The 21044-nt window shown below is 41.0% G+C and overlaps 1 protein-coding gene across 1 annotated transcript in view; it reads right to left on the minus strand.

The window, feature by feature from the left end:
• SNTB1 (syntrophin beta 1) overlaps nucleotides 1–21044 on the minus strand; it is a 110634-nt gene that overhangs the window by 51165 nt on the left and 38425 nt on the right. The window contains exon 2 of the mRNA XM_062491391.1: nucleotides 5098–5314. Within this exon, the coding sequence (XP_062347375.1) occupies nucleotides 5098–5314 (217 nt within the window). The remainder of the gene's footprint in view (nucleotides 1–5097; nucleotides 5315–21044) is intronic.

Below are 21044 nucleotides of genomic sequence, written 5' to 3' on the forward strand. Positions count from 1 at the left end.
ATCTGCTTCAAGATGTTTGTCTTTTTATTGCATTTTCACAATCTTCTGCTTATATCTTAATATTTGTTGGTTGCACTCATGACTCAAGTTTTTTGATGCAAGGACTTGTTTCTACTGTGTCATATTAAATCTGTTTGAAACTCAATTTTCATCTTAAAGAAGCTTCAACTTTTGTTTTCATGTCTGTAACAAAAGTACGTACATGCAAATTAACTAGAATTTGTTTTATATTTAAGATTTTGAAATGCCATTTTAGAATTACACTGTGCTATTTCATGCTGCATAAGTTACACACTTGTACACCAAGTACACTTCAAAATGTTAAATCTCACTGATGCTATTACTGTGCATTACTGACATTACTGTTATTAAATAATGTAAGAAGAAATTATTATTTAAAAATGTGTGCAAAAGGAAGTTTGGAGAGCAATGGCTTTGCAACAGATCTTGTGAACATTTCGTTCAGTGAATCAGTATTTCAAAATGCAAAAAAAAAAATAAAATTAAAACAGTTAAACAAATTTTACAAATCTAAAAAACCCCACCTCAAAATAATGAAACTGCTTGAATCTATTGCTACCTTTGGAATAAACAGGTCTCAGTCTGTCCTGTTCTGCACCTCCTTGCTGTCTTGGGAAGCTCAGTAATTGCCCGATGCACCTCACTGTGCAGAGTCCAGAATGAATGGATACTAGCCAGTTCCTCTGCCATCTTGTAGTCCCCCTGTAGGGTTGACCCTGAATTCTAGGCACCCACCGAAGTTATTCTGTCACTCCCCTCCACTAGTGGACAGGGGACAGGAAATGTAACAGGTTCCTAAGTTGAGATAAGGACCAGGAGCAATCACTCACCAAGTACCACCACAGACAAAACAGGCTCCAACTTCGTGAAATTAATTGCATTTATTACTTACAAAATCAGAGCAGGATACTGAGAAGTAAAATAAATCTTAAAAACATCTTCTCCCCCCTACCCCTTCCTTCCCAGGCTCTACCTACTCCCCTCCAGTGGCACAGGGAGACAGGGAATGAGGGTTACACAGCTCATCACAGGTTGTTTCTGCTGCTGCTCAGGGAGAGGAGTCCTTCCCTTGCTCCAGTGTGGGGTTCCTCCCATGGGAGACAGTTCTTTATGAACTTCTCCAGTGTGAGTCCATCCCATGGGTGCAGATCATCATGAACTGCTCCAGTGTGGCTCCCTTTCCCCTGTACTTCAGGAACAGGCTGCTCCTGCGTGGATCCCCCGAGGGATCACGAGTCCTGCCACCAAAACTGCTCCAGCCGGGCTCTTCTCTCCACAGGTCCCTGCCAGGAACCTGTTTCAGCACAGATGTCCCACACAATCACAGACTCTTTTGGGCATGCACCTCCTCCATGAGCTGCAGGTGGATCTCTGCATCCCTGTGATCCTCCATGGGCTGCAGGGGAACCTCTCTTACAGCACCTGGAGCACCTCCTGCCCCTTCTTCCTCATTGACCTTGGAGTCTGCAGGGCTGCTTCTCTAACACATTCTCACTCCAACCTTATCTGGGCACAATTACACCTGCAAAGTAACTTTCTTATATTCCTTTTAAAATGTGTTATCACAGAGGCGTTACTGTGATTCCTGATTGGCCCAGCTTTGACCAGAGGTGGGTCCATCCTGGAGCTGACTGGCATTGGCACTGTAGGACATGGAGGAAGTTTCTGACAGCTTCTCAAAGAAGCCACCTCTGTGGCTCCCCTGCTACCAGAACCTGGCCAACACACACCTATAGAATATACCTGCTCAATTTTATCTTCTGATTGTAATTCTCAGTCCAATCCTGAAATGGACAATGATAGGAAAAGTTCACTGCTGGGAATCTATCTCAGTCCATTTTTCCTAGCTTCCAGACAAAAGCAAGCCTTTCCCATCAGAGGTCCAAATCCTGTCAATGAGTAATCCAGTCATTAAGGCTGGACCCTGCTGAAGCTCCCTGTGAGGATCACACTCCTCTGGATTCTTGACACTGGAAGAACATGATGTGTGCACACCAAGGGCTGACAGGATCAGGCCCACACCTCCTGGGTTTGGCTGAAAGATGTGCAAGTAGAATTTCAGGGTGACTTCAAAAGCAGATGAGAAAACCTTTTCCATCCATACAGAACTGTCTCATTTCTCCAGGGAATGTTGTGACTCCTGTGTTATGTAGAGAAGTATCTTTGTATAATGTCTCAGGATTTTAAAAGCACCAACAGAAAGAATTTCATCTGAGAGACATTTTTTTCTCCTGTTCTGTAATATCATCACCAGAAATTGATGAAAAGCTTTCTACACTGCAGCAACATTTTCTGCTTATTGGTATTACTAGCCATGATCCACATGTCCCTTCATTGGGAGGAGATGCTTCTCAGTGAGGCCTGACATTAACCTCTGCTGCTGCTGCTGCCACCAAAAAGGTTACTTATCAGTGAAAACATAGGCAAACAACTGATTTAAGTAGCAATTATTTCAACCAGTTTCTTCCAGCCTAAGATACAACAAGCCCTGCACCTAGAGAAGAATGGCATAGATGCTCTGCATCTCTTCTTCTGTTGCCATGTTTTGATTATTATTAAAAATTCCTACACACTAATTTTGGTATTGGTTCCTATTAAGGATCTTCTCCTTGGTATCTTACAGCTTTTTTTATCGTTTCTGTTAGAAACGACAATTCTCGATCTTCTCCAGAGTGAACCCACAAGTAGATTAGGTGAAGGAGACATCTGAGAACTGCTGGCTGTAAAAGCATCAAACTTCACTTCTGCTCCAAAATAACAAGCTCATCAAACCACCTGAGAGTAGACATGGACTTGAGAATCTCTGAACTGGGGTCAGTCTTCCATGAGAGAAAAAAAATCCTATGTAAGGCTACCAGCTCTAGTGGGAAAAAACAGTACTCCTCTATACCCATTAAATCCACATTTCACTGTAGCTTTCTAAGAACTGGAGATAATTCAGTGCCAAGTATTTCCTTTTGGGTCTCTTAACATAGGTACCTTCCCATACTGAACATCAAAATCAGTTCATCCTGGTCCCAGAAGGCCTGCACTGAAGAAATTATTGCACTGGAAAACTCAAGCTTTCCATGCCCACACTTACTCTTAAATGAAAATTAGCTCAGTTATAGTCCAAAGGAGCCCTTTAATAGCCAACCTGTGCTTTGGTATCCTGCCAGCAGAGCTCTCTTAAAGCCATCCAGCAGAGTGACACCACCAGTTACAAAATCTATGTGTGTCAGGTCACTGGGTTATGAAACAGAAGTGTTGTAAGCATGTAAGGACATGGCTTAGGCTCTGCTGTGAGAGAACATAAAATTATTTTTCTGGGATCAGATTACTATCTTGGAAGGCGTTCCAGTGGGAAAGGGTTGCTGCATTGTAATAGCATTTATACTGGGAAATATGAGTTCCAGTGATCAGAATCGTTAAAAAACACTGAAACCAGTAAAGATGCTAATCCATGGGGTGCTAATACGACAGAGCAGCTATCACAATGATGAGGTACTGCATGCTTGGATGGAAAAATCCATCTTAGACAGCAGTGTGCTGGACTACAGTAAAAATCAGAAGTCACTCTTTCCACAGGAAATGACAGCAACACAAAATGAAAACCATGATAAAAAGTAATACGACTCTCCCACACATTACTTCCTAGTAACACTGAAGAACACATACATTTGTAGCATATTTCAAAAAAGTCAGCTCTGTTGCAGAGGTATCATGAGCCATGAGTGTGTGTCCCTCTGAGTCAATCCTGGCTCTCAAACCAACTGAGGGCCAGGAGAGTGACAGAAGGTGAAAACTAAAAAGTCAAAAAACAAAGGGGAAAAAATATGAGAAAATAAAGTCAACACAGGCAAAGTATCATTACATTGTACTGATTGAAAAAATGTGACCTGTATGAGTATTTTTAAAATACACTCCATGGCAGAAAGAAAGACAAACTCTCAGACAAATGATACAGCTGTCAAACCTTAAACTACGCAGACATATGTGGAAAACAAAAGTGGCCAATATCAATAAACATCTTGATATAAACTGAGAAGGACTGCTAGGGTTATTTCTGGTTTACAATTGCACTTTTGTAGCAGCCAGTTAGCAATGACTATGGGGGCAACCACTATGTGAGATGAAGAGCCAAGGCACAGTAAAGCCATACCAAACAATAAAACATGGAGGGGGAAAATTAAAAGGTCAGACAAATATAAAAAGGAAAGATGGAAAACTACACAGTTACTAATAAAGTTTCTGAAGTGCAGTGCAAGAGATTACAGAAAAACCCATCCTTCCCAAGCCACTTTTTGCTCTCCTCACTTCTCCTTATCCTTCTCTGAAAATGAAAATAAAACTTTTGTTTATGCCTATATGTAAATGCTGAGAATCAAAGGCATTAATTACACCCAGCTTCTGAGCACTGCAGGAAAACAAAAAGGCCATTATTTGGATGGAGAATCAGTCTGTATCACTGACTTGACTGTTCTCCTTTTTATTAGCAGCTGTTAGAGAAGGGATCAGGGAGTGTGTTGGTGTAGTGCAGCTGTTCCACATATGTTATAAATAAGGGCTGGTAAAACCTCATCCTATTTTTAACATTAAAAAAAAAAAACAAGTCACAAAAACTCCCCATTAATGCCTTGTAAGTGGAACTTTTCTCCCCTTCTTGACTTTAATGTCCAGAACTGAATACTCAAACCAGACTGCTCTTAAAACAATATTCATTAAAAAAAAGGTAAGAAAATGCCATTTAGTGGAATCAAATTTAGTCAGCCTGAAGGATGTAACCAATTAGTGTGAACAGAGTCTTTTCCTTCAAAAGCAGACACTTAATCAGGATGAAAACAACCCCCTGAGATTCTATTTCCAACAAAAGTGCTGGATTACTGCATCAAAGTTTCTCTATCATAACCCAAAGCTGAGCCATGCCCCATGGCTCAAACACCACCACCCACCCTTCCCAAAGCGGTGCTCCCTTCCCTTGTTGGGTTGCTGCATGTGGCCAGAGCCCCACTCCTGCTCACCAACCCCACTGCAGAAAACATCAACAGCCATTCAGCGTGGAAGCGAAATCCCAACCCCAGGCAAATCCCCATTCACCTGTTTTCGGGGTCTGACACTGTCATGTTGCGTGTCACGTAGCACATCTTGAGGGGAATTGTCTTCCTGTCTCTGTGGATGGAGAGGGAAAGCTGTGACATCGGGTCAGCAGAGGCACAGCCCAGGCGCGGGGATTCGGGGGGAGGCGTCTCCCACCCAATCTCTGACACAGGGGAGCCTTTCTTCACATACGGGGTGGCTTCTCTCATGTATTTCACTATGGAAGAGACAAAAAGAGATGGAAAACTATAAATAAATGAATGTTCAGGAGTTGCATGCCCATGAGTTCTCTGGACTGGTGTTAACCCTCCATGCTGTCCATTACTTCTGCTCACCAAGCATCTCAGCATGGGAAGCTGTGCAAATACAGAAGATGGAGATGCGCCTGCTGCCAGTGTCAGTGAGGTGCTCTGAGGAAAATGAGGGAAAAGAACAGAATAGCCAAAGTAAGATCATACAGCCACACAGTGTAAAGCCAGGAGAGCCATCCCACCTTCCTGTGACAGTGGGTAAGCACCCATGCAACAATTGCTTCATACAGAAGCCCTGAGATGTCTGAGGTACAGGGATGTTTTAAAGAAAGACATTCAACCAAGTGACAGTGAACCTATTATTTCTCTATCTAAAATGTTCCAGCAATAATTCCAGTGATTCCAACTCACATCTTGCTTCTGGTTCACACATGTCAGTTGTCCCACCACTAATCTCAACAGCTATTTCAGCTTGCTGTGAAGGAGTTTTACTTAATCTATTTGTACATACATATATATATATATGGAGTAAACAAAAACCAATTCACTTCTTAGCCTTCTCTAGGGGAAATAAAATTTAGTTTGAGCCTTTTGTGAGAGTGAAGGTGTCAGATTAGATATTAGCTTCTTCCCAGTTTTTTTCCAGAATGGATAGAGAGTGAATGTAGGATAAGAAGAGTGAATGTAGGATTCTGAAATTATCTTACTGAATTAAAACTCAATACCTCTTTTACATGTATACTTCATATTCCCCTCTTTAGGCAGGCAAATACTGCAACATTTTTCTCTTGTATTTTAATTATTTTGGTAGTTTAGGCTCACTTTTGCTTTTGCTATTGATGTGCTTGGCAAATCTGCCAGCCACAGCCTCTTTCCCCTTTGCAAACCTGATGGGAGCTCAGACAAGACAAGATGCCCCATTTAAGTGCCCTGGTTAAGCCAATATTCCCCCTGCACACACCTGTGGCTGCACCACTGGCTGCTGCCACTTGATTGCACCCACAATTCAAATAGCAGTGACATGACCTGAAAGGGCCCCAGCATTGTGAATTTATTTGGGGAAGTTATTAAAATGTTGTGAGAGAATATTTCAAGGAAATGGTGCAGATCATTGTGCCAGCTCAGCTGAAGAAGCTGGGAATGAATGAATAACAAAAAGGTGGGTAAATTACACAAGGGCATTGTGGTGAAGGATGTTAAACTAGGGAAAGTCAACTGAATTTTCTGAGTTCAAAATGAAAGCAAGAAAAGTATTCAGAAGAGTGGAGAACAACAACAGTGTTCCTGTCAAAACCACAGATCAGGTGATTAGCTTCAGCAGCACTATTTTCAAGGCACTTCATATAAAAACAGTACAAATCTAGAGTCCAGGCTCTGAGAGCACCTATTGCTACTTTCTTCCTTTCATCCTTTTTTAAAAAAATCTGTTAACTTCCATCACAAGGACTTCTCTATTTAGGTATGTTATGGGATATGCCTTTTTGACAAGGACCATTTGTGATTTATCAGAAAGGCCGTCCACTCAACACTGATGTTTTTATTTCCTTCTCCAACCCTATTCGAAGTATTTTCTTAAATTAATTTGTTCCCTTCTCAGGAAAGAGCTGGCACAGAATCCCACCAGGCTTCCAGAAACTATTTCAGGCAAAAAGAGATGAGATTGATTTTTTTGAACTTTTTTAGATACCTACCTAAATTCCACTATCTAAAAGCCTGTACTAACTAACTACAACTAACTCCCCAAAACAGTGTTCATCTTGGGTACTCCAAAAATTACATGATTTTCAAAGGTGCTGAAAATAAGCAGTTGTTTCCAGTGTCATAGAGATACTGGTTTCAGCAGTCCCCATCTCAGTTTGGATGTACTCATAGCCTTAGGGGAGCCAAGAAACAGAACAGATACAGATGTGGTGAATCTACTCAAGTTAACACTGAACAATGAACAGACTCTGTCATTAATTTACATGGGCAGAACATTTGAAGCTGTGAAAATCACGTTCAAAGTTTTGTTCCCTTTAAAACTAGAGATTAATGATGGATCTCTTGAAAAAAGTAATCCACTCAGTTTTTGAACCCTGGTACAGTGACATACCAGCAAATGTGATTCCAAATAAAGGTCCAGGTCTCAACAGTGTAGCTGTTTAATCTGTGCTATTTTTGTCCTTTTTCAGTTGCAGCTATCAACCTTAGCATATTTTAATTAAGAACAGGAGAGAGGGGCAGGGGGAGGAAGGAAGCTGAAGTAAAAAAATTGGCTGAAAACCTGAGCAGGAACACAAAATGTGAATTTAATTCCCCAGAGATGGGACAGAAGAAAGGAGGGAGCCCTTCCATGTGCCAAAAAGCCAAGTTTCCATGTGATGTACCGGTGGAATTCATGGCAGGCAGCTGCAGTGTTTCACAAAATCCCATGAAAAACGAAGCAGGAGTAGGGGGAGAGCAGAAACACAATCTTCTTTCCATAATCTGAGTCTCAAACACAGCAAAAGCCAAGAAAACTACCTTGAGGAAGTACATCCTATGAAAATTTCTTCCAGCTTCTGAACTCACAGACATTTAGTTTCTACTACATCTCAAAATAAGATGGTTGCTCAGCCCCAGGGATATGAATAAAGAGCTATCAAGGAACTGATAAACTGCAAACAACATCTTCATATGAAATTCCACAGAAGAACGAAAAAAATGAAGTAAATACATGTTTTCTGTTAAGAAAACAAACCAAACCAAACCAAAGAACAAACAAACAAAAAAAACCAAAAACAACAAAAAAAAAATTTCTAGCTTCTACTAATAACATCCCACTTCCTACTAAACACAAGCACAGGTCTCTGGATTCATGGCTGAATTCTGCTGGGTTTTACAACCCAGACTTTATGGATGCTGCATTTCAGGTGTGTTTCATATTTTAAAAGCCCCTAAATGGATACATATAAAAGCACAAATATAATATGGGAGTAGAACAGGTGGCAGAACTTGATCCATTTATATAATTTTTGTTATTATTTAAACTTCAGAGACACTGCTTTTCATTTACTTCTTCAACATCTGTAATTACATGTCCATGACCAAAGCCCAGTTTATGAATGTAGCTGAAATCAGGCACACATTGTTCAGATGACATAAGTTTTATCAGTAATTATTTCCTATTTACCTCTAAATTCTGGGTGCAAATACTGCAGAACGTGCTGTTTTATAACAATACACCAGCAACCCTACTACACACACAGCAATTTAGGATGACCCTACATGTTTACATTTTGCAGCCTGTTCACTAAGCAGTTCTTAATCCACATAGAAGAAAACAAGTTGATACCAGTACCTACTATAGGCATATTCCTGTTCCACACTGCACTATCTGAGAATCATGGATACAGAAAAGTTAAATTGAAGTTATACAATCCACTTCCACCATCAAGTTTTAAAATCAGAAAAAAGATGATACAGTCTGTTGGACATTAAAGTAATAATGTGGATAATACTCTGTTTTCAGAGCATTACACTCAAGAGCAGGATTTCCTTTTCAAGACACAAATTCAGGTACTGAAACATTTAATAAAAATAAATAAAGCATACCATTGTATAACAACTCTGAATTATAAATAACTATTTCATAGGCACGCATACACATATATACCTTCAGAGTATATACATATGTCTAACATATATACAAATATTAAATATATATTTTTATAAAAATACCACAATCTTTAAGACCACCAGAACACTGCAAACACAGAAAACAACATATAGGGACTCAGAAAAAAATTCTAACAGTTTCATTACTATAACTCAATTTACTTATAAACAGTAAGTTTAGTCAGAAGTTGTCTAAACTAATTTGTTTGAAGCTACAGCTCAACTTCAGAGATCCTCATATTCAGAACAAATTAATGATCCATACCACTTTGCTGCACCACTAATAAGAAACTGCGGTCAAGCAATTAAAATTCCAATCTCCAGAGTGCCCCTCCCCACAAAGAGAGGAGAAAGGGAAGTGGCAGTCAGTGGCAATCCACTGATACACATTGAAATATTTTGGATTTATTTTTTGATCTGCAAGACAGGCAGCTTCCAAAAAAGCACTTCATTTGTTCACACTTCTGCCAAGTCCCAAGACTCCACAATTAATCCTTTGTTACTGTTTACAGATGACTTTATTGCGGGGAAGAAGCAGGCTTTTAATGAGAGAAATACTACAGACCAACTTGGTCAGGTTCTTGGCCAGATGCCTTTCTCAGGAGCTGGGACTCTTCTGACACATTCAAACTGTTTCCTAGGAGGGAAGACAAAGACCACTAAGGGGAAGCCCAGCAAGCCAGAGGAAAGCTCTTTTGTTACTACAGGAATGAGGACAGGATGTGTAGGTTTACAATACCAAAGTAAAAGGAACAACATACCCAAATCTGCTTGAAGACACTTGATCAAGGAATTCCCCTTTGCAGGAGAAAAGCACAGAGAGTCCACTACCATAATACCAGAATTTGCCTGCTAGGCTTTATGTGAGAGATCAAATTTCCTCTAAACTCAAGCCAAGTGCATGCCTTATAGTGAAGCACTGGATAAAAATGAGATGAGCTGCTGGTGCCATCATCAAAACTACGATCCAAAGAAAAGAATTTATGAATTAGGCCATCTTATAAAGTTGTGTCACATGATCCTTTCAGTGGTTTTAATGTGGGCATAAACCAAAAAACAGTCAACAATCCTGCCTGTCAGTGTTTCCACTACATTTCCTACAGAAACATCTGTTACTGTGCTTGTACAAGTATTATCCATTACCATCATCTGCCTTCCCCCATGCTGAAACAGATTTGAAACACTAAACCTCTTGATCTGCCAAAAGCATCAGATCTCCACCTCTGGGAGATGATAGAAATTAGCTAAAATAAACACCTTGTGAGAATAAAAATCCCCTTTATGCTTTGGCCATTTCTCACACTGTAGTGAGACTATGCTCAGTTTCCCACTTTCTGCTGCTTTTAAATTGTACTGAATTCAGTATATTGTCTATTCATCTGCATGAGAGACAGGCTTAGATTTAAATCATGAGGGGCTGTTTTTAAATCCTTTAAAAAATACATTGCACTTATTATGCTTTTTATATGGAATACAAGAATGAATGTTTCGAAATATTAACTTCAAAAAGATCCAGCAGACAAACACATCTTTAAGATAAAGTTTACCTGAAAGAACTACCTTAGCAATTGGTCCCAAAAGGTGGCTAGTAAGCAATCAGGCTTCAAGTCTGAGTTTTCAGTAGGGTACAAATAGGCTTGATTAAAAAGATCACCAAATGCATTTTAAAAATATAAAGAATATTTCACAGTGTCCTTTTAAATTTGCAGCTGCTTTTACAGGAAAGGTGAAGCTAAGTTAAGGAGTGCTATAAGCACCATCACACACTTGGACTCAACAAATGAAGGCAATACCTTCAAAGTACTTTGGAATAAGCAATTTTATGTTGTTAAGAGAATTTCTTTGTCAACAAACCAAGAAGATTTGCAGTCCTGGCCCCATCAAACAGGAGAAAATGGGACTACATAGCTATTCTCAGGAAGTGATGCAAGGGTGCAGTTTGTGTAACCTCAGGGTTTTGATACCTTGAATAGGTCACAGTGACTAGTCACACCATGTTATCCACATCAGGCTTCAAAAAACATAACTCACCACCAAAAATGTCTCAGAAGTTAAGAAATGGCAGGGGAAAACCCAGCACAGGTCTTGGCTGGAGCAATGGGCAGCCCCTACGGATGCTTCCTCCTTCCCATCTGCACCAGGGGCCTCCACTCTGATTTCAGCACTTGTGAAGCTTACACATATAATGGAGATTACATTCCCAGGCCACCCCATGCTTCTGTTTAACAGCAAAAAATCCTCCATTACTAACCCTCAGTTTCTTTTCCTGACACTTTGCCTGTGATGTGGGGCTGATTCAGCCACTGAATGCCCAGGCCTGATGTTTCCCTTTAGCAAACACTTCTTCAACAGCTTCCAAGTTTCCTCTGCATAAATGTTTTCTGGGAAGGGAAGGCTTTATACATCATCTTATGAAGCATATCAATTTTGTCAACTGTAAAGCCCCCAAATGTTAATTCATTTTCATTCCTCCACAAAGCCATGGTTTTGGACTGCACACAGAGCAGCATGAGCAAAGCACAACTCAGGCTCCTCTACCAGCCAGCCTGAAAGCTTCCCCTCCAGCCAGAACTCCCCACTCCTTCTCTCTGAGGTCACTTGGAGCTGGTCACTGCTAACCATCCCCCTTCAGCACTCCTGTGAGCTGCATGCCCATGGTCTAAATAAAGTTCATGTCTGAAGTTAACAGCACGCATACTCGAGGAAGCAGGATGAGTTTCAGTGCTGGGGTGAGATTTTCTGTATTTTTGTTCAAAACAGATGAACAGAAACTCATCAGACACAAACTTGTGTCTCACAGAATCACAATGGAACTGGAGGTTGGAATATGAGACACCAGCACTTAAGCTGATGAAGTGATTAAAAGTAGTCACAGGCTGTCAGTAACCTGGTACACAAAAATTTCAAACTGGTAAAGTAATAATAATAATAATAAACTAAAGGCAGACTGTTTCCATTGGGTGTTTCTCAGTATTTTCCATTATAATGTCCATTACTCATACCTACTATGCTAAATGTGCTACAGTTTCCTTCAAGTAATTTAGTTTATTTTAATTTTCAAAGTTTCTGTTTCAGTCAGTTGGATGTATTCAGTTCAGAATTTTGATGTCATTAACAATAATTGCATGAATTCTGGAGTCAAGGTCCCATAAGCTATTCCTCTGTCTTTCAAAAACTTTATGTACTGCAGGAAAATAAATGCATATACAACTCTCTTCATAATCTGAAAAACAAATTTTAGCTTGTAAATCCCAAGTACAATGTTTGGTTAAAAGGCAGATGCTCATAGCTTGATCTAGGAGACACTGATGCAATCTTGAAGAGCTTGTACTGAAAAGAACCAGGACTCAGTGGAGAAGAGGGAGCAGCTACATTGCATCAGTGTCTTATCAAATAAACTACAAATTGAAAAACCTACTGCTGAAACCTGAAGGCTGTATCTATCTAAACTACTACATTTTTAAATAAAATGTGACACAGCTCATTTGCCACATTGTTATGTGACACTGAACTCTGCAATTAGAACTGTGCAGATCTTTCGTAATGGAAGTGGAATACATCTGAAACTGGCAATTTGGGAGCTGAACATGGAAATTAACAGTAACATTTTGAGAAAAAGCATTGTGGGACCTGTGAGTGACTCACTAATAACCAAACTGGAGCTTCTGCTTGTCCCCAAGGCAGAATGTTTCCTAAGTTTAGCAAAAAAAAAAACAAAAGCAGTTTAGTCAGATGGTATTATGAGGAGGTAATCCTACTCAAAAGTACAACAGAAAAATGTAACTTCATGTAAAGCAGAGAAACAGAGCGAAATACATGTCTTCAATGGAACTGTAGCACTCCTATTTCTAAGGGCCTTCTCCTACCCAAAATTGAGACTATATTTTAAAATCCTTTTGCTAAATCTCAGGAATAAGTTGATTTGGAATTTCTTGTGTGCTGCTCATGCTTTTTCCCCTGCCTTTGTCAGTATTTATAGATCCCTCTCCTATCACCCACACACTCAGACGGATTCAAGGTGTCTGGCATTGCCAGCATGCTATAATTTTTCTATTTACATGAGTAATCTCAAGTGTCAGAACAAATATTTCAACTGCTAGTGATTATGTGAAAAATAGATAAGGGTATTACGGTTTTAGAGGATGCTGTTATTTCAGCAGGAGCACAAATCATTAAGTGGGTACAGAGTAGACTGAAAATGACACTCACTGAGAGGGAAAATATTATGCTGTGTATGATTGTACCTGTTTTACAGATGGCTAAACTGACACAGCCAAGTTAAACTGCTTTCCTCAAAGTCATGCAGTAAGTCACTGACAGAGTTCTCAGCATTACACTCAATTTCTACATATATTATTACTTTTCCTGTTTAAACAACTCAGAGATCCCAGTGCCAGTGAAAACTGGATTTGCAATGTCTTCTCCCTGTGAGACGGCCTTTGAAGACCTTCTAAGATCTCCAGGACTTATTTTGAAGAGCAGAGCTGTGATCACTTGCAAGGTTTCAGTTCACCCTTTGCATTCTTCACTGGACAACACTAAGATCTTTGAAAATGAACAAACTCAGGGCATGCATTCAGCTAAAAACTTGCTCTAACACCTGTGGCTGGGCTGTGGACCAAAAGGCATCAGATCACCATAAAAGTCCTTGTTTTGGGGAATCCTTTTGCAGCCTTACCAACAGGACACGCCAATGGCCATATCCAGAATCCTCAAGTACCAGACATCATGAATACTTATCCATATGAGGAAGGGAGGAAGGGAGGAAGGAATATGAATAGTATTGTAGTTCAATGGCAAACACAAATCCTAAACTGATTAGGGGAAACTGGGATGAATGTTTCTGACATGGGCATAGTGTAGTAACTCTGTTTTTATATAGGTCAAGAGCAGCTTTGCCTGGTTCTGAAGCCCAAGCACAGCCTCACACTGCCTCCACTCTCCTAAAGTCATTTTCAAGATTACCCAGCAGGAGAGTGGCAGACCTGGAGTGAAGTCTGGCTGTACATCTATTTCCTGGCTCATCTACAGGCTAGAAGAAAACTGCATGAAGCAAGACAGATTGCTTGTGAGGCACTGGAAGGGACAGAAGAGCTCACATGACACCACCCCTTGTATTTCAAGGGGTAAAGGAAACAGGACTATATATGCAGGAAGGGTGATGAAAAGAGTTGGACAATGAAACATTAAACCACATCCTTGTGCCTCAGTTCTTTAGCTCCCAATTGAATGGAGCTCTTTTCTACCAGGGATTATGGTTTTCTCTAGAAATAAGCCACTGAAATCCTATCAACAAACTACAACAATCAACAATTAAAGAATAAGCACACTAGTCATTAACATAGGCTAAAAGATTTTCAGAAACCACCTGCACTTTGAGCAAGCATGGGAAATTCTCAGAACTGACGCACAGAAAGAGACTGAAGACTGAAACCCAACTGTGCTGCTAGGACCATGGATGGCATCATGTGCTGCTCTTTGCATCTCAAAGTCTCTTACCAAGAAGACAGCTCTTCTATTCTCATCCCTGAGGAGCTACAGTTACTGCATCTTAAAAAATGCCAATGATCCGTGATGGAATATGCTCCTCCTGGAACTTCAGTGCATAATGCAATTTGGGGTGAGAAATACTTGGGAGGAGGGGCAGGTTTATTACTTTCAAATAGCCTCATCTAAAACTATTCTACAGACAGGATCTCAAAAATTAATTAGGGAAGACAGTGAATAAGGGAAGCAATGAAAATCCTCACAAAAATACTGATTTCAGAAACTGTTTTTTTTTCCATGAAATGGTTTTGTGAAGTGCTTTAAAAAATACATCTTCATTCAAATCCTTTTCTTTCTCTATAAACAAAACAGAACTGTGAATTGACATTTTGATTTAAAATGTCTTTTTAAGATCAAACTCCTTTTCTAATAAATATTGCATAGAGTTTCCCAGCATCCATTTTGTCAGCTGGAACATTCATACAGTTATGATTCTATTAGGTTTCTTGCAGTGGACTGAGCATTTAATCAATGAGAGCAAAGAGCATCTAAATAGGGTTAGGCTGCAAATTCCTTTCAGTGAGAAGTTAAATCCCCATTAGCTTTGAGCCATAAGCCCCCCCGGGTTTAGCATGAAGCTTAAAAGATAACTTTGTGAGGGGTCATGGCTCTTTACTGAGGCAAAGAAAGCCTATTTCACAGATTGCCCTGCAATAATAATGTAAACATAATCCCGTTTCAGTGGGCACTTCATCCTTACAGAAAACAAGAAATGTTTTCTGTCCCAGAAAAAAATCATGTTAATCTTCAATTTAAGGGTAAAGTAATTCCCTGCTTCATTCAGGCCCTGTTATAGAGAGCTAATGAATCTGTCCTGGCCCTGTGCTGATGCTGGGGCCAGCCAAGTCCCCCTATCCCTCTGCAGGGCAAGACAGGCACAGGCTGCTCTCAGCAGCTGCTTTCGGCAAGTGAAGTTGACTTCGCACATCAAAACACATTTGCTAAACGATGGTTTTGACTCTTTCAGGTTAGGTCAAAGCCAGGTTAAAATAGTACAACCTATTGTTTTTCAAAGTCTTCAAACTGCCTGCCAAGTACTTTTTGGTCAACTAGCACAAGAGGCTGATAACGGGCTGGAAAAGAAAGTGGCAATTTCAAGCTGAGCTTCAAAGGGCTGTAATAAAACACAGCCCCGGTTCAAATCACCACAAAGAAAACCATTTGTTTAATCAGTGAGAAGAATGCTAATTTGTTTGTATCTGAAATTTATTTGCCATTTGCCTGGACCACTTACCAGGATTAGTGAGGAACTAGGGCATGACAGCCTCAGATGCTGTGCAAACACAGAACAAAAAGCTGGTCCACTCCCAAAGATCTGAGAAATCAAGTACAAGTTAAAGGACAATAGGGACATGGCAAGGAAATAAGCAGGCAGAAGAGCCCACAGTAAAAATCATGCACCTATCTGCCCGTGTTGTTACAGCTGTGTTGCATTCCCTGTAAGGGAGACAGCAGTAGCAGGTGCTGTTTGTAAAAACACTGAAAAAAGAGCAGGGTGATACAGTTGCTAGGATGCTTTTACAATTAACAGTGGCAAGAATTTTCCATTGTTATCTCTGCTACTTCCAAAGCAGGGATTCCATCATGACATAAACTTTCAGCACCACCTCAAGCATAAAAGGTTTTCACATTGGAGCTGTAGCCTGAATTCTGCTGCTAGATACAAATATAGATATAAAAGCCTTTCTGTGAAGCAAGGACAGCTCAAGTGACTGGGAGCAGTTAGCCAGATGAGGATGCCCAGCAGAACCTGTATGGGCAGGCAGACTAGCCTTGAGGCAAATATAATGAAAAGTCCTCAATACATGTGCAGATTAACAGCAGCTCTGCTGAACTTCATGATCTCTGTCTTGACCTCGCATGTTCAGGCCAATTCACACAAAAGGGGGGGAAAAAACCAAACTCTGCTTGTATGTCTGTCCTGTGAGACCTGGGAATAATCCTGTTGAAAAGTAAATAAGCTTGCAAGGCTTACAGACTGAAAGCAAAGGATAGTACATGTGTATGCTTCATTAGTGTAACTGGTTTTCTTTATGCTCTGGTGTGGGAGTACCTCTGAAATGAGGAGCTGAAAAGCACAGCTTTCTCAGACACATCATCTGTGTTTTTACAGAGGCCTGGGGATACCCAACATGGATAACTATCCGTTTGAGGCTTGTTTGCTTTATTTAACTCAAAGGCAGGTCTCTCTTGCTACTTGCAGAGAGCACAATCAGATTATATCAGTGCTGCTGCTTTTTTTTGCCTTTTATTTTTTAACAGCAGCAGCACTGATAGGCACAGATGGGGAAAGAATGTATCAAGAATAATTTCTGCCTCAAAGAGTTTCTGATCTCCAGGTCACTTACAATTTCTGCCAAAGTCACTGGGTTCATCATCAGTGGGAATTAGCTCAGGTCAAATGGTCAAAGCTGAAGATATGAATAGTCTATAAAGAGGCAAAGAATGGGAAGTGGGAGAAAAACTAACCCTGGCAGGTTATATAGCAGCGTGAGTAGCTGTTGAACTCCAGTTCAACATGAGATATCCCAAACAGAACCACTGGAAAAGGGCTTTGACATCAGCTTTAGTGCTGACAACATACCTCAGTGCAGACTGTAAACACCAGCCTGTCTGTGTCCTACAGGGTGACTCTTCTCTCATCTTGCACAAGAAAGGCCATCAGAATATTATCAACATACACTTCTAAAGAGATCACTCACATAAATAAGCTGACTTTTGGGCTTATTACTGTTGTAGATTTGTGCTACAGCTTTTAAAGGACAAGTTTGAAACTCTAGATTTCAGCAAATATCAGAAACTGATAATTCAGTACTTATACCATGCTCATGTACAACTCTTTAAAGACCAATTCTGTAACTGCCCCTCTTTTAGAGGCTGTAAGAGGCTGAAGTAAAGCTGGTGGCAGATTGAGACCCTAAAGCAAAATCTTTGAGAAATCTGCCTGATTGGTTATTAATTTAAGAAAAAAACATGGGGATCTGGGAGAGGATTTTAAGCTAGCTGGTGGCAGAGGTATGTCTGGGACATTTACATGTCTTCCATCACAGGGAGTGTTAGAAACTTATCTGGTGGGTAAATAATGGCCCACTAGTTATCCCAAATTAGAAGCTGAGAATACTGGAGTGCTGTATACGCTCTTTGTTTAACCAAGGGTTAATCTTGCATTAATTCTTGGGTTATTCTTCATTAGCTCTTTCATTAAATGCATGATAGATTAGAGAATGTACAAGCCTATCAATTGCAAAGAGGGCAGACCAGTTCTGAAGTGTGTGCCAGTAAATAGAGTACTTCTAGGTCACTTCAGCTTCCTCCACACTGTTTTTCACACTATTTATATTGCACTGCCTTGTCTTAGCCCACTAAAGGGACAAATCATCATCACCTTCAAAGACAGGACTAGGAGACTAGTAGGACTCTTTCACATTGACAGTACAATCCCTGGATCTCAGTTTAGCTTACAAACACTAGACCTGGCTCATACTCTGAGGTTTACAGGATTTGTGCTTAGCATACAGTGACACTAATGATCAATGACCAGAAAGCCCTCTTCAACAGAAATGTTAATGAAATAATTCAGTAGCAACAGATATACAATAGAGCAACTATATAGACACAAGCCAATATAGTAATACAGACATTTATAAATATACACAGATCTACATGCATCTTTTCAACACATGCCATGTCCTAGGGTACTGTTAGAGATTTCTGGCTCCCCATTCCTCCAGAAGCTGTTACCTGATCACAGTGGTCCTACCCCTCTACCCCTGGGACCAATTCTACATTTGTTCCTGTGTCAGGAACTGAGTAGCAGCATTAGTGTCCCCTTCAGCCAGCATGTGCTCTAGCCCCTTCACTGTCTCCCATGGGCACACACTACACACCCTTCTCACCCACCCCAGCGAGTGTCAATCTCTTCCCTCCCTACCCAAAATACCTCACCTTCCCTTTTACCCTTTCCTTCCCAGAGCAGCAGCATCTAAACTCCTCTGCTAAGGAGGGGAAGGAGGAAACAGAGGAGGCACAGAGATAACCTGTGCTGCTGAGCCAGGCTGCCCTTGCCTGCTCCCCATTTGCTCCATGCAAAGGCTGCACACAGGGAGCAGCAGCTGATGCCAGACCCCAGCACCTCACCCACCTTGGCAGTGCCCTGTGCTGGGACAGGTGCTGCAGGAAGCTCCCAGGCTGTGCTGTGCAGCTTGCAGAGCTGTCCCTGGGGGAAAGAACAGCAGCAAGGGCAGAAGCACCCCATGAGCTCAGTGTTGTACTCTGGTGAATGATGCCAACACATTAATGTCAGGAATTCTATCTACCATTGCACAGAAGTATTGTCTCCCTGACAAAATGCTTTATAACATTCATAGCACTCTCTAACCAGTATTTTCAGGTCACTTCACAGCAGCTCAGCACCCACCACAGTCAGATCAAGTTGTGGCAGTAGGGTTTTAGTGCTCTCTACAAATGGAAGCCTTGGATAAAACAGGAACGAGGTGTCCATGCTGGATCATGGCATGGCCACTAGCACCTTCTGGTAGGCATAGGGAGTTAGAAGAAAGTTAAAGACAAAATATATTTAATGATATAACATCAAATTCAGTCTTGAGAAAAGAATCATGATTGTAATGGAAAAGAAAAAAGAAATCAATCACACTGTATCCTAAAAACAAAACCAAACCAAACAAAAAAACAACAAAACCAAACAATAAAAAACACCCAAACACAAAACAAACAGAATGTTTACTGGGGCTGTTACTGAGATGTTGCCTAACAGGATGAGCAAGCTCATTACAGCCTATCTCCTTGAAATTCTTCACTTTCTTATAGTCTACAGTGCATTTCCAGAGCATTAGCTGCAATGGTGAATTCCAGCTACGTTCAACACAGGCAGTAATTAAATGGTTATAAAAACATGGAGCTGGAATGCTGACAAGCTCTATGAGCAGCATTATCGGCAGTGACGGCCAGGGAGTCAATCTGCTGCACTTCTCCAATGGTTTAAATAATGTTTGTCAGGATCCCACAGTCAACACTTTCTCCCCCCTCCTGTTTGCATCATGCCGCAGTAATTGTGCAGATGCCTGCTGTGCTCAGGAGATGGAAAGCTCAAGAAATTCTTCAGGAGAAGTAAAACACGAACAGAAATCCTCAGTTAATTAAGTCATGTTCCACTTCCAGCAAGACTAACCCAATGGGAACCAACAACTCCTCTCCCAGATATGCGTCCCCCCAGCCCTATGGCACCCCAGATCTTCCTGTATTTTTAAATACACACTCAGGATTATGCAGCTGACATGTACCCATGAGGCTCGAGAAGGAGTCTCATGTATCTACCTCAAAATTTGTGATCAGGGCTTCCATAGTAGATGAGAATCTCCTGAACAACATTGCTGCGGAAAAGATGACGGGTTATGTTGTTGCCTTAGTCCCACAGTTCTTACCAAAAAACATTTCCCAAATTTCCTATGGTGTTCTTGTAGCAGCAGGGCCTCTTTGTCCCCCAGGGGAGAGGCAAGGAAAGCATGTCCAAGCACAGAAGGACCAGGTGGCCCCTTCTGCTGTGTTCATTGCCCCTCACCCCTGTGCTGGAGCAGAGCGCTACCGTCTGAAGCCAAGCCTCTTACTTGTGCTGTGACAAAAAGCAGGCTCCTTTGCAAGAGCTATCACTTTTAGAAGAACCTTTGTTTTTCTTTAAATTCAACAGTTGCTCCTCCAGTGGGAGGACAGGAAATGTACACAGGCAGCCCTGCTGCCAGCCAGACTGTCCTGCATGGAGCAAAGCCCCAGCTGCTCACACAATCCTGCCTGCTCCTGACATCCAGCAGATACAGAAATACCAGCAGAAGCAAAGACACACACACTGATTTTTTTCCCTACATATTCTCTTACACAACATACTGTTTACCACTCTACAGTCCTTCTGCAGCCTCCAACGGCCATTCAATCTAAATTACCTTTTCCTACCATCCGCTGCTTTCGATATCCTCACTACATTCCTTTCTATGGATACCTGTTTGTGCTTGTGCTCTGTTTCTGACAAAAAACCTACAGGGCTTTCCCAACTGGTAACCACTAAGGAGAAGAAAAGAGATCAGCTCTATTTTACCATCTTATTTGTTTCATAAAATCAATCAGTTAGGTGGGTCAGGGCTGAGTAATTCCACAAAACTATGTAACAGCTCATCATCTTCCGCTATTACTTGCACCTTTCATCCCTATTCTATTCTTCTCAGCAGTTACACACACTTGTCAAACCTTATCCTTAAATGTTGAACTCTTGAATCAATGCACTGTCTCCTCTGCCTTCCTTCTGCATTGCCCAGCACTGCAGTGATATGATCCTCATGCCTGCTAGAATGAAAAATAAAAGTCTGTCTTGCTTTTGGGTTGCTACCACTACAGACATCCAAGCAGTCCGGCCAAAAGCTGGAGAGGCAGGAGGAAGGAAAACACACCTCAAACCTTAGACAATATACTGTACCTCCTTGGAAACACTGATCAAACAGCAGGGTA

The sequence above is a fragment of the Cinclus cinclus genome, chromosome 1 (genome assembly GCF_963662255.1).
Source record: "Cinclus cinclus chromosome 1, bCinCin1.1, whole genome shotgun sequence".
In the NCBI taxonomy this organism is placed as follows: domain Eukaryota; kingdom Metazoa; phylum Chordata; class Aves; order Passeriformes; family Cinclidae; genus Cinclus; species Cinclus cinclus.